The sequence below is a fragment of the Mustela nigripes genome, chromosome 5 (assembly GCF_022355385.1).
Source record: "Mustela nigripes isolate SB6536 chromosome 5, MUSNIG.SB6536, whole genome shotgun sequence".
NCBI classification, from domain to species: domain Eukaryota; kingdom Metazoa; phylum Chordata; class Mammalia; order Carnivora; family Mustelidae; genus Mustela; species Mustela nigripes.
The window spans coordinates 109557452-109571702 of record NC_081561.1 but is presented as its reverse complement, the minus strand read 5'-3'; the positions used below and the strand labels follow the sequence as shown (position 1 = coordinate 109571702).

At 40.2% G+C, this 14251-nt stretch overlaps 1 protein-coding gene across 1 annotated transcript in view; it reads left to right on the top strand.

Annotated features, from left to right (window-relative positions):
* MDN1 (midasin AAA ATPase 1) overlaps positions 1 to 14251 on the top strand; it is a 167643-nt gene that overhangs the window by 15421 nt on the left and 137971 nt on the right. Inside the window, exons 3-9 of the mRNA XM_059401062.1 lie at positions 2344 to 2568; positions 3068 to 3175; positions 3256 to 3448; positions 6393 to 6635; positions 6871 to 7002; positions 9700 to 9803; positions 12598 to 12712. Coding sequence (XP_059257045.1) covers positions 2344 to 2568; positions 3068 to 3175; positions 3256 to 3448; positions 6393 to 6635; positions 6871 to 7002; positions 9700 to 9803; positions 12598 to 12712 — 1120 coding nt within the window. The remainder of the gene's footprint in view (positions 1 to 2343; positions 2569 to 3067; positions 3176 to 3255; positions 3449 to 6392; positions 6636 to 6870; positions 7003 to 9699; positions 9804 to 12597; positions 12713 to 14251) is intronic.

The following is a 14251-nucleotide window of genomic DNA, read 5'->3' as shown; positions in this document are numbered from 1 at the left end:
TAAAGCAGGCTCCCTGCTGAGCAGAGAGCCTGATGCAGGGCTCGATCCCAGGACCCTGAGATCATGACCTGATCTGAAGGCAAAGGCTTTAACCCACTGAGCCACCCAGGTGCCCCCCTTGTTGCATTTTGGACCTTCTGACACTTTCTTACTCCAGGAAAGAGATCCTTTTCTCAGTCATTGAATATTCTCTAGGATAAAAAAAAAAATAATAATGTTATTCTCTGGCTAAAAAGGCTTTATTGGTCCATCCATCATTGCTTAGATCAGAATTTTAGAGCACTTCCTAAAAATGATGGGTCTCTAGAGAAAAGGGTAATGTAGTCAAGTAAGTTTGACAGAGTATATTGACCAGTCTTCCTTTTGTATACTTAGAGTGGACCACAATTTGCTTCCCCCATTTGCATACAAATGTAAGGTCATTTCCCCCTATCTTCCTCAAAGACCCGGTGGAACGGTTGACCATGTGGTTACTGCTTATCTGCCTTATCTTGCATGCTTGTTACTGCCCACCTATCCCACATGTGCTGCCAACCTAAGCTGCCCCTGAGCTAGTGTAATGTCAGCTTCTCTCCACCAAAGAATTATTATTCTGACAGCATCCTTGTGAAGAAAAATATGTCCTGTTTTTTTCTCTTAATTAAGAGAAAAGTGGTGGTGGGGGGCCTGGGTGGCTCAGTGGGTTAAAGCCTCTGCCGTCAGCTCAGGTCATGATCTTAGGGTCCTGGGATTGAGCCCCACATTGGGCTGTTGCTCAGCAGGGAGTCTGCTTCCCCCTTTTTCTGTCTCTGCCCGCCTCTCTGCCTACTTGTGATCTCTGCCTGTCAAATAAATAAAGAACATCTTAAAAGAAAAGTGATAAATTTAAATTATAATACAGAATTATAAAAAGCAGAAGTCTTCACCCTGAAATCCTACATTTTAGGGGTAGCTGTTATTAGTAGTTTTGGTGTATTTCCTCCCAAATCTCTTTCTCTTTCTTGTTCTGACAGGTCTTTTCTGAGCAGGAGCTGAATCTTCTAAGTTTCATTTGTCCAGTCTCATTCAGAATATCACAAGTGTTAATTTACTAAGCCTGTATTCCTGTTTGCCTGGCTTGCTTGTAGAAGTCCAAGGTTTCCCACCCATCTCTTGTATTCTCATTATTCCCCAATTGAAGTTTTTATATTTGGGGATTTATTGAGCCAGTAATCTGGGGTATATCTCCTTGGTGCTACAAGTTGCTCTGGAAAACAGATTCAAATGGCCCCTGCGACCATTGCATTGCTCTTTTGTATTCCCAGTGGGTTCCTGGGGATTCTGTTACTGACCACTAGTACACCAAGTTGTTATAAAGGGATGCAACTCAGGAACAGGCTGATGGAAGAGACTGCTTCATAATGCTAGATTTGGCAGTGATTTTTTTGGATGACACCAAAAGCACAAACAACAAAAGCAAAAATAGACAAATGGAACATCAAACTAAAAACTGAGGCACAGCAAAGGAAACAAGGTTGTAGAGGCAACCTACAGATTGGGAGAAAATATTTGCAAATTTGTGTTATGTGTTTAATAGGGGATTAATATCCAGAATAGGTAACGAACTGTGTGATCCAACCATCCTTCTTTCCTTCCTTCCTTCCAAATTTTTTTTTATTTATTAGGGAGAGACAGAGAGAGAGAATACAGGGAGGGGTAGGAAGGGAGGGAGAGGGAAAGAGTCCCAAGCAGACTGTCTCTGTGCTGAGCTTGAGGCCTGATGCAGGGCTCAGTCTCATGTCCTTGAGATGATGATCTGAGCCTGAACCAAGAGTTGGAGAGTTTACTGACTAAGCCACCCAGCGGGCCCCCTTTCTGAAGCTATTTATCCTTCTTTGTGATCCTACTTTCCTTCCTTCTGTGTTTCATGAAAATCTGTTATCCCTTCAGATACAACCAAAGTGTCTCTTCTGGACTCCCCTAGTTTTAGATGAATCTTTTTTCATGTGCCTCTTTTTGTTTCTGTAGGTGACTATCTTCCTTGCTATTGGAGGAGTCCAGTTTTATACCCCTGGTACTTAACACAGTGCCTGGCTGCTAGGGAGAGATCAGTAAATGTTTGTTGAAGATGAGTGTATTTTCAGTAGAAAACACTTGGGATGAGAAATTCCTGGTTTCCGTATTCTCTTAGATATCTCATGCCATGGTCCTGGTTCCTGAACTTAAACAGGATACCATCTTAGGACTAGGTAGCTTCAGTATTTGTCTGTTTGGTCTCAGACCCTTGGAAATTCCTGTTATATTCTGCTGTCCTGTCTCAAAGTGGAGATGTGTATACTTTGATATCCTCACCAACAAATAAAAATAATCTCTCTCTTTCTGAAGGTTTGCCTTAAGGTATTTTAAGGACACTTCTCCAGTCTTTCAAAGACTCTTCCTAGAGAGTTCAGATGCTAATCCAGTCCGCTATGGTCGCAGGCGGATGAAGCTTCGGGACCTAATGGAAGCAGCTTACAAGTTTCTGCAGCAAGAGCAGTTTGTGTTCCGGGAGCTCTGGGACTGGAGTGTGTGTGTCCCTCTGCTTAGAAGCCATGACACCTTGGTCCGCTGGTATGTAGCTGTTGGACTTTTCTTGTGTTTACGTGTGGGGATCACAGAGGGAGTGTAGAGTTCTGTGCATGAGGAGGGAAAGGAAGCTATGTGAAATGGGTTATTTTTGTGCTGGTGCCTTTTGCGTTCTTATTTCCTTAGTCATGTGTCCCTTTAGTGGAAAATGAGATGATATTAGTGGAGGTCCATTTTTTTTTGAGTTTTGTCAAGTGAATTCATTATGCCTGATTTGCATTTTCTACTCTCAAATGTATTATAGTAATTCTGTAAGATTTCCTTTTCTTTTTTAAGAGTTTGTTTATTTATTTAGTTAAGTAATCTTTACATCCAGCATGGAGCTCGAACTCCCCTCTGGGATCAAGAGTTGCATGCTCTACCAACTGAGCCAACCAGGCACCCCTTAAGATTTCCTTTTTTAGTGTTTGGTTAGCTAAGAAATTTTCTTTATTCTTGAGACTCAGCTGCTTGTCCTGAGTTTTTATACTTTGATTTTCTCCAGGTACACAGCCAATTGTCTTGCTTTGGTCACCTGTATGAATGAAGAGCACAAGTTATCATTCCTTAAGAAGATTTTTAATAGTGAGGAACTGATCCATTTCAGGTTGAGGTAAGAAGGGGGATTCCCAGAGATCTTGATGTGGCTTTGCTATGCATTAAAGTAATTGATGAAATCCTCATTTTCCACAGGTTACTAGAAGAGGCCCAGCTGCAGGACTTGGAGAAGGCCTTGGTTTTGGCTAATCCAGAAACTTCCCTTTGGCGTAAGGAGAAGGAGCTACAGTACTTACAGGGTCATCTTGTTTCAGCTGACCTCTCTTCCAGGGTGACTGCTGTCTGTGGTGTGGTGCTGCCTGGGCAGCCACCAGTCCCTAGAGAGCAGGTATGTTGGCATCAGTAGGGTGTGTGTCCTCTTCCCCTTCTTAAACACCAAGTGTGCTTTCCTCCTTGGCGGGGCTCTGTGTTATTGGTGTGAGTCAAATTGAGTTTGCCAGATTGCTGTTCCATTTACAGAAGTATTCAGAAGAGATTAAGAAAAATTTACCCAGGGCCCTCTTCTGATATTTCCTTTGTTTCTGTTTGGTGTTAAATTAGAAACTCTAATGATCCCCATGTGAGGCTTTTCACTTCAGCAGAGCTCTTCCATGTATTCTTTCTGTGACATTGTGTAGCACATGGATGTGATACCATATTTATGTGAAACAAAGGTAGAATGACTAGTCTGGAGACCTTTGGACTCCCCTTTGACAGAGACAGGACTAGGCCCAAGTAAAACTCCCCAGCAACTTCTTTCTGTCATAACATTCGTTTTGCTCATTGTGTGGGAGGCCAGTAACTGTAGTGAACTTCCCCCTGCTGTATGAAATGGGCTTTTTCCAAGAATGTGACTCCAGACCCACAGTTTTGAAAGGTTTATAGATTATAATCTAGCTCTATAATCTGAAACTGATGGGAGCCAGTCTGTTTTTCCCCAGCTGTCTTCAGTCAGTTGTCACTTTATGTGATGGTTGGATTCACCCAGTTTTCTTTTTGGATGATGTCCTAAGTCATTTCTTGAACCATTAGTTTGTCCACTAGGCAGTACAACTAAAAAAAAATCATAATAAGGGGTGCCTGGCTGGCTCAGTTGGAAGAGCATGTGGCTCTTGATCTTGGGGTCATGAGTTTGATCCCCACGTTAGGTATAGCAATCACTTCAAATAAATAACATTAAAAAATAATAAAAATTTTAAAAAGCATAATATGTGGGGGTGCCTGGATGGCTCAGTGGGTTAAGGCCTCTGCCTTCGGCTCGGGTCATGATCCCAGGGTCCTGGGATTGAGCCCCGCGTCAGGTTCTCTGCCCTGTGGGGAGCCTGCTTTCCCCTCTCTCTCTCTGCCTACTGTGTTCTCTGTCTGTCAAATGAATAAATAAAACCTTTAAAAAAATAAAATAAAGGAAAAAATAAAAAAATAATAAAGCACAATATGTGTTAAAAATGCACATCTTAAATGTGCAGCTCAGTGATCATTTGTAAACTGAAAATATCTATGTAACAAGTAGTAGGACACCAGCAGTTCCACAGGCCCTTGTCTTTCCCTTTGGTCACTAAGAATCTCCCAACCCCAACTACTCTCTTAACATAGATTAGGTTCTAAGCATTAGAATTTTAATACCGGGAAGGATTCCAGTTGGGGTGGCCCTGATGTTGAGTAGCAGTGACGAGGCACTGGGGCAGAAGTACAGAATGATGCTTTGGCCTGCTAAACTGTTGAGAGTAACAGCCCTATAGACTTCAAGCTTCCAGCCCTGGGGTATCTGGATGGCTCCGTCAGTTAAGTGGTTAAGCATTTGACTTTGGCTCAGGTCAGGATCTCAGGGTCCCAGGATCCAGCCCTATATATCTCTTCATGGCCAGTGGGGAGTCTGCTCATTCCTCTGTCTCTTCCCCTGCTTGTACTCTCTCTCTCTCTCAATAAATAAAATCTAAACAAACAAACAAACAAACAAACAAAACAAAACAAAAAACTTCCAGTCCTGAATCTCATTTTGTCCTCACGTATCTATAGGGGACTGGCCATGTTTGAGAAGTTATTATTCCTTAGAAGTTCTTAAAATCCCACTTTTCTAAAAGATCTTTTTCTCTATGTTATATTAGGTACATTGTTATTTGAAAGACAATTAAAAAATTTTTTTTATTCATTTATTTGAGAGAGAGAGAGCATGAGCTGGGAGAAAGGGAGAAGGAGAGGGAGAAGCAGATTCTTTTCTGAGTAGGAACTCTGATGTAGGACTTGATCCCAGGACTCCGGGATCGTGAACTGAGCTGGAGGCAGATGCTTAACTGACTGAGCCACCCGGGTGCCCTGAAATTTTTTTTTTAATGCAGTAAAATACAATATTTACTGTCTTCAACTTTCTTTCTTTCTTTCTTTCTTTCTTTTTTTTTTTAAATTTACATAAACTGTACTCCCAATGTGAGACTCAAACTCACAACCCTGAGATTAAGAGCCACATACTCTACTGACTGAGCCAGCCAGACCCCCCAACCATTCTTAAACAGTTTTAAATGTACTCTTCAGTGATGTTAACTATATTCATTGTTTTGTAAACAAACTCCAGAGCTTTTCATCTTGAAAAATGGGTAGAGTTAAAACTTTATACCCATTAAACATATTGGGAACATTATTATTTTTCACTTTTTGTTATGGAAAATGTGAAATATGTTTTAAAGTAGAAACGGTGTGACAAATCTCCATGTACCCATCACTTAATTTCAGTAATTATAAATTTATGATCATTTATAGTTCTGCACACTCTCTCTAAAATGTTATTTGAAGCAACTCTCATATATCACATCATTTCATGCCTAAATATTTCAGTATATATGTATAAAAGAAAATAACTTTAAAATAACTTTATTCTTTATTATACCTGAAAAAATAACAATTTTGTAATAGAGTATCCTTTGAATGTCCATATTTCCCTGATCTATAAATATATCATGTGCATTCTTGATCTTAGATATGAAATCCTAGAATGTGGTGAAAGGAAGAAAAACTAATAAAAATTAAGTCATGAGATGAAGTTTGCCTCCATCCTTTGTGTATCAACTTTTTTGGCTTCTCAAACTTTGGGAAACTTTCCTTAAATTTGCTAGCAAATTCTGCCAAAAGGAAAAATTCATCTTTATTTTGTATAACATACCTATTAATATTATAGTTCTGGTGCTACTAATTTATTTAGAGGTTTATGTAAAGGTCAGTGGAAGCATTGTAGAAATTAACTTGTGCCCCTTGGAGGAAAGACTGTTGACATGCCTTTTATTTTTCTTTTATCTCCTTAGGCTAGTACTAGGAATTCTTCTCGTGAACAGGAGCTGGCCTTTAGGTCTTATGTGCTGGTTGATTCAGTCTGCAGAAATCTTCAAACACTGGCTATGGCAGTGGCTTCTCAGAATGCTGTGTTGTTGGAAGGACCAATAGGATGTGGCAAAACTTCCTTAGTTGAACACTTAGGTGCAATGACAGGTAGACAGAAGCCCCCTCAACTTCTTAAAGTCCAGCTTGGAGATCAGACCGATAGTAAGGTAATTAAGATACAGCAAATTTTGGTGGGTTCACATGCTTGAATTAAAGTACTCTTTTTGCTAGGGGAAGATGGGAATAGTTACTGGTCTTCCTTGTAACTGATGGGACCAACGTGCAAAAACATTAAGTGCCTGTTTATATCCATATAGAAGTTTAATAAAAGAATTAGTCAAAAGATGTGGCATTGGCATCTCAGATGTGTGGGTTCAGTAATACATTATCCTCTTCCTGCAGATGCTGCTGGGAATGTACCGCTGCACAGATGTCCCAGGGGAGTTTGTGTGGCAACCTGGTACTCTCACACAGGCAGCCACAAAGGGACACTGGATCCTTCTGGAGGATATTGACTATGCTCCCTTAGACGTGGTATGTCATTTCACTAATTATTTGCTGATTTCCTATATATTTTTTTCTTTCTAAAGATTTTTATTTATTTATTTGAGCAAGAGAGAGCACTGGGGGAAGAAAGGCAGAGGGAGAGGGAAAAGGGAGTCCTACATGGGGCTCGATCCTGAGTCCTGGGATCGTGATCTGAGCTGAAGGCAGAGACTTAACGGACTAAGCCACCTAGGTGCCCCTGATTTCCTATCTTTGAAGAGCATATTGTTAATAGTGATTTGGGGAGATAATATAAACAACATAGGTGTTTGCAGTACCTGGGTGGCTCAGATCATGATCCTAGGGTCCTGGCATCGAGCCCCATGTGGGGCTGTCTGCTCAGTGGGGAGTCTCCTTCTCCTTCTCCCTCTGCCCACTCCTCTGCTTGTTCTCTCTAATTCTCTTACTCAAATAAATAAATAAAATCTTAAAAAAAAAACAAACCGTAGATGTTTGATTAGAGATGGTATGTTTTCGGAGAAGCTCATTCATGATTACCTACCTATCTGGTTTGAGGTATGATTTACTTATCTGGTCTTCTGTTTGATAGATAAATTGGTAAAGTTCTGCTGGTGCTGTTTTGGTTGAGTAGAGTAGTGCCCCCTTATCTGCCATTCAGTTACCCACGGTTACTCATCCTAAGCAGATGATCCTCCTGATGTATCATCAGAAGGTCAATAGTAGCCTAACACTATATCACAGTGTTACAGTTATTCATCTCACTTTATCTTGTCATGTAGGGATTTTATCATCTCACATCTCCACAGGGAGGGTGAGTATAGTACAATAAGATAAAACCACAAGGCCGAGTATTTGTTGAGGCTTTTTACTTTCTTTTCTTTTTTCTTTTTCATCTTTTCCCCCGCTTTCCACACCCAAACTGAGGCTTTCCATTCTAGTGCTCTCTTCACTGGGGCAATTTTTTCAGGTAACAGGATACCTAGGAAGTCATTAGGATTATGGATTGTGGAATTAGAGCCAAACAAGGTAGGAGAACATAAGAGATATTCCATCCAAGCCATGATGTAGCCTAGGGATCTTTTGCTGTCCTGTAGTTAATTACATTCTTTGATGATCAAATCCAGATTCAAGACCAAACTGACAGTTTGTATTTTGCTCTCCCCTTGGCAGTGTTTGGTAAACATCAGAAAATTCTTCTGCATTGAGTCTCATTTTGTGTAGACCATTCCCCTTCTGTTCATACATTTGTTCTCTTCATACAAAGGGTATGTTGTTCATTTGAGTACATTTAATCTTCAATATCACTATACTGAGGTTGTGTTTACTTTAAAACATGCCTAGATCCCTTGATTATTGTTTTGTTGTTTTAGAATTTCTCAGCTAATAGTTAGCCCTTTATTATTTTAAGGTAGCTTTTACAGATTTCAGGATGATTTTCTGTAGTTTCAGGTTTTGGAGTTATTTGGAGTTGCTCCTACATTATTTTGGGCTTTCCTTTCAGCTTCTAGCCCAGTGTGAAATAATGATGCTTAGTAAAATTGTCTGATATTTTAGAACCCTCTTTCTGACTCTTTGGTCCTCTTACTTTGTTTTTTCTTTTTAAGCTTCCTCTGCAAACTTATGTTCCCTACATCTATATGCTTGAAAAATTTCTCCATTTTGTCCCTAGCTGGTGGAAATTCAAGATGTCCAAATGGAACTTACCGCTCTTTCTCAGAACAGCCTTTTCTGCCATAGTTAGCAAGCCAGAAGTTTGATTTCTCTTTCTAGTCTCTTATTCATTTAGTCTTATATTGCTTTGCACTTTTTTTTATCTCTTTATTTTATTCTCTTCTATCCCACTGCCTTAGTGCAGGGTTTACTTCTATCCATCTATGTAGCCATCATGCTTTGTTACCCGACTAGTCTCTTCTTTTTGTTTTCTTTTGTTTTCCTTTCCTGCCAGCCAAACATCTATCTGTACAACTATCCTGTCTTTGTTTTTGCCTCTTTCCTGTAGGCTAGCGCCCTTGCAGTTTATATTCCATGTTGTCGTGCAGTTGATTTTCTAAAATGGAAATTATAGTATTTCCCCCCAGGCTAAAATCCTCTTAATATCTTTCATGAGAGAATTCAAACTCCTTAGCTCAACACAGCAGACCCTTAATCATTTATCTCTACATTTTGTAGTTTTTCACTATTTCGTATACATACTCTGCCCTAACAACTATGCTGTTAGGCATGTAGATTTTTATCCATTTGAATACTTTCTGCCTGGAGTATATATGCTATTTCTCTCCCATGAGACCTAATTCCTGCTCACATTTAAGACTCTGAATATCATTACTTCTGAGGTGGATTCTGTGCCCTGCTTCTACACCATTTCATTCTGACTCACAGTCACCTTTGGGGTCGCACTGATCATGCTGTATGGTGGTTTTCATGGCTATTCTTTCAGATGGTAGGCTGTAAAGCCTCAGTCGTATCTGGAGTTTTAGTGTCTGGCTTGGTTCTAATCCTTAGTAGGCACTTAGTGAATGTTGAATGAATAAATTGTACTGTTGAAGTGTAGGTGGCCCAGACATTCCCATCTGCCTTTTGATCCCAGTTCATGCTATGAGAACCAAGGTTTCCTATAAGGATGTGCTCATCATTTGAAGAAACAATGTATGTTGGGTTTTTTTTTTGTTGTTGTTGTTGTTACTTCTGCCTTAATAGTTTTATCAGTGGGGTTTTGTGGTTTAGGTTTCCGTGCTGATCCCTCTTTTGGAGAATGGAGAGCTCTTGATTCCTGGCCGAGGTGACTGTCTGAAAGTGGCTCCTGGATTTCAGTTCTTTGCAACTAGGAGGTATGTCCTATTAACCTTTCTATTCCCACTGTGGAGACTTTTCCTCATAAGTCCCCTCACTAGAATACTGAGTCCAAAAGTCCCTAGAGTAGAGTTTTCTGGGCCCACTTAAAGCAAGATCAGTTGGAACTGATGACAGATCCAGCCTTTTCATTCCTATTTTATTTTACTTATTTATTTTTAGAGATCTGTTTCCTATTTCAGGGCTCTGCTTTGTTCCATTGTTCATTTTTCTGTTTTACACCAGTGTCAGACTATCTTGATGACCGTAGCATTTTTAGATATAAGTAAGCTCTCTGCCCAACTTGGGGCTTGAACTCACGACCCTGAGGTTAAGATTTGCATATTGTACCGACTGAGCTAGCTAAATGCCCTTCATTCCTATTTTATTTCATTTAAAGATTTATTTATTTATTTATTATTAATGAATTATTTTAGAGAGAGCATGAGCAAGAGGGGCAGAGGGAGAGAGAGACAATCCTAAGCAGACTCCACACTGAACATGGAGCTCAATTTGGAGTTTGATTCTAGGACCTTGAGATCATGACCTGAGGCAAATCAAGAGTTGGCTGCTTAACAGACTGCACCAGCCATGTGCTCCAAGATTTATCTATCTTAGAGAGAGAAAGCGTGTACATATGAGCAGGGGGATGGGCAGAGGGAGAGGGAAAGAAAGAATCCTCAGGTAGACTCCTTGCCAAGGGCATTGCCCTACGTGGGACTCGATCCCAGGACCCTGAAATCATGACATTAGGTGAAATCAGGAGCTGGCTGTTTAACCAACTGAGCTGCCCAGGCACTCCCCTTCATTCCTATTTTAAGTAGAGGTAACTAAATCAGAAAATGAGAGGGTTTTTTTTCCGTCCACTTAAAAATATCCAGGTTTTTGTTTTTGTTTAAGATTTTATTTATTTGAGAGAGAGAGAGCATGTGAGGGGAGAGGGTCAAATGGAGAAGCAGACTCCTGATGTGGGACCCGATACTGGGACTCCAGGATCATGACCTGAGCCAAGGGCAGTCACTTTGACTGAGCTACGCAGATGCCCTAAAAATAACCAGTTTTTAAAAACTTTATCTTGGTTTCTTGTTTTTAGAAACAATCACTGGTGAGACTTTAGACAGCCTTGTATTTGAGTCCTGACACTGACATTTTGTATCTGTATGCACCTTGCTTGTCCAATAATGATGAGCCTAATAATACCTACTTTACAGCTTGATGTAATTGTAAAGACTAAATGAAATAATTTGTGTTAAAGATCTGTCACATAATAAGTGCCCAACTATTGGCCAGTCACAATGATGGTGATGATGATGACCTGTAGACTGTAAGCAGTTAAAAAAATTAAATATAAGCATCAACAAAGGAATAAAACCTAAACAAACTTGGTATATGTCCGTATTTGTATTTTATAACAACATGAACACAGTGATTTATTTCCTACTACTAGAATATATCTGTACACTTCTCCAAGGTTTTAATATGCCCAAGAATGACACTAATGTCACATTATATTTAATAGTTATACTAGTGTTGGCCTTGGTGAGCATTTAGAGGTGGAGTGTGGAGTTAACCTAACAGTTCTCAAGGAATACTTTGCTAGGCCCTGCTTTTTAAAAATAAACCCTATGAGGCACCTGGGTGGCTCAGTGGGTTAAGCCTCTGCCTTCAGCTCGGGTCATGATCTCGGGGTCCTGAGATCGAGCCCTGCATCGGGCTCTCTGTTTGGCAGGGAGCCTGCTTCCTCCTCTCTCTGCCTGCCTCTCTGCCTACTTGTGATCTCTCTGTCTGTCAAAGTAAAAGATAAATTTATTTTAAAAGATAATAAAAAATAAAAATAAACCCTGCTTTTATTCATAGGGATAGAGAAGTTCTTTCTTGCTATGTTCATATCTCAGAAAGTCCCGGGACATTGTAGAAAGGTATCAGATCATATCTCATAAAGTCCTGGGAAATCGTAGAAGGGTGTCAGACAAATCTGAATTCATCCTTGGCTCTGCCATTTGTAGTCATAGATGAGTGATCAGGGGGTGTTAGTCTCCTCCTCTTTATGCCTTAGAAGAAAAGTAGCACACCATTGCCTCAGAAAGTTGTGAGCATTGAACTAAATGGCCTAAATGCAAGCTTGTGGCTTGGCCTGGGTATGTATTTAATGAATATTCCTTCTTGAAATTTTTAATAATTTTGGGTACTGTAGCTTTTGGTAATAAGCACTGAACTTATTTTTAATGGTTTGGGCCTTGGATTATGTTTTGTCTTTCCTGAAGTTGTGTCTTGATGAAGAGAAACATGCTGTTAAGATCAAAACACCTAATATAATCATTTACAGTGATTAGAAAATAACTTGGTTAAAACTCTGTTATACACCCTTAGGAAAAGAGTCAGACTTGGGTGAACTGGCAGCCTTTCATTTGTCCTCTGCCCTGTGAGCCCAACATAGTGGTATCTGGCAACAGAACGGGTTGTGAGTGTTACTCAAATATGAGATAATGTCTAGCAAGGGCTACCCAGAGGCATAATTAAAGATTATAATTGGGAGTTTTTTTTTTTTTTTTTTTTAAAGATTTCATTTTATTTATTTGACAGAGAGAGATCACAGGTAGGTAGAGAGGCTGGCAGAGAGAGAGAGAGAGGGAAGCAGGCTCCCTGCCGAGCAGAGAGCCCGACGCGGGACTCGATCCCAGGACCCTGAGATCATGACCCGAGCCGAAGGCAGCGGCTCAACCCACTGAGCCACCCAGGTGCCCCTATAATTGGGAGTTTTGTGTAATTCTTTTTTTAAATTTTGAAATACAGACTCTTGAGCTGTGGAGGAAATTGGTATCGACCTCTAAATAGTCACGCTACTCTGTTAGACAAATACTGGACGAAAATTCACATGGATAACATGGATAAGACAGAACTGCATGAGGTATGTGGTTATCAGTGGGAAAGTATCAATGCTTTTGTTTTTTACTTTTTCTTGTTTAAAGTTCCAGATATACATGTAAATAGAGGAAATAGTGTAATGAATCACCAAAATACTCATTAAGCTAAATTTAATAGTTAATGTACTAACATTTTACTGTATTAACTTCATCTAGTATTTTTTATTTGCTAATATATTTGAAAGCAAACCTCATAACATTTCATTCCTGAATACTTCAATGCATCTCTAAAAATTTAAGGGCCTTTTCATATGTAATCAAAATAACTATTATACCCAATAAAATGAACAGTAATGCATCAATACCATTTAATTCTCGGACTGTACTCACGTTTCCTCAATTGTTTCCAAAGATCCTTTTTTTTTTTAAGATTTTATTTGGGGCGCCCGGGTGGCTCAGTGGGTTGAAGCCTCTGCCTTCGGCTTGGGTCGTGATCCCACGGTCCTGGAATCAAGCCCGTGTCAGGCTCTCTGCTCAGCGGGGAGCCTGCTTCCTCCTCTCTCTGCCTGCGTCTCTGCCTACTTGTGATCTCTGTCAAATAAATAAATAAAATCTTTAAATAAAGGATTTTATTTATTTATTTGACAGAGATCACAAGTAGGCAGAGAGGCAGGCAGAGTGCGATGGGGTGGGGGGTAGGGGAAGCAGGCTCTCCGCTGAGCAGAGAGCCTGATACGGGGTTTGATTCTGGGACCCTGAGATCATGACTTGAGCTGAAGGCAGACCCTTAATAAGCTACTGAGCCACCCAGGTGCCCTGATCCTTTTTTTTTTTTTTAATTTACTAAGTTGTTTTGTAACTACTGTCTTTCGCATTCAACAGCATGTTTTATTCTGGGTATAATGAAAATGAGATGAATTATTTCTTAGATTTTCTACATTGATTCACTTTGTGGTATTGCTGGTTATCCTCAGACGTTTAAGAGGTATACTCCTCTCTCCCTTGCTAACCCCCACTTTCCCCTTGTATCTACCCTGTCACTTGGAAAGCTTCTCATTCTACAATGCTTCATCTTGGAGCATAGCAAATAAAGCCCTGTCAGTAATTACATAGGCATGGGAGGGATGCTTTGCTCTTTCTTGGTGTAAATTTTTAGATAAATAAGTGAAATAAGACAACCTTATCAAATTTTTTATCCAGAATTTTAAGTGTTTATAAAACACCCAGGGGTTTTCAGGGTGTCTAGTTCACTGTATTACTGGAATCTCTCAGAAACCTTGTCTTTTTTTTTTTTTTTAAAGATCCTGTTTATTTTATTTGACAGAGAGCGACACAGTGAGAGAGGGAACACAAGCAGGGGGAGTGGGAGAGGGAGAAGCAGGCTTCCCATTGAGCAGGGAGCCTGATGCAGGGCTTGATCTCAGAACCCTGGGATCATGACCTGAGCCCGAAGGCAGATGCCCAATGACTGAGCCACCCAGGTGCCCCAATCAGAAGCCTTGTCTTACTGATGTGATTTTATAAGTCTGCAGCCTATTTTGGACTTGGGAGTTACTTACCTCACTCTAGTTCCCAGTTTATTT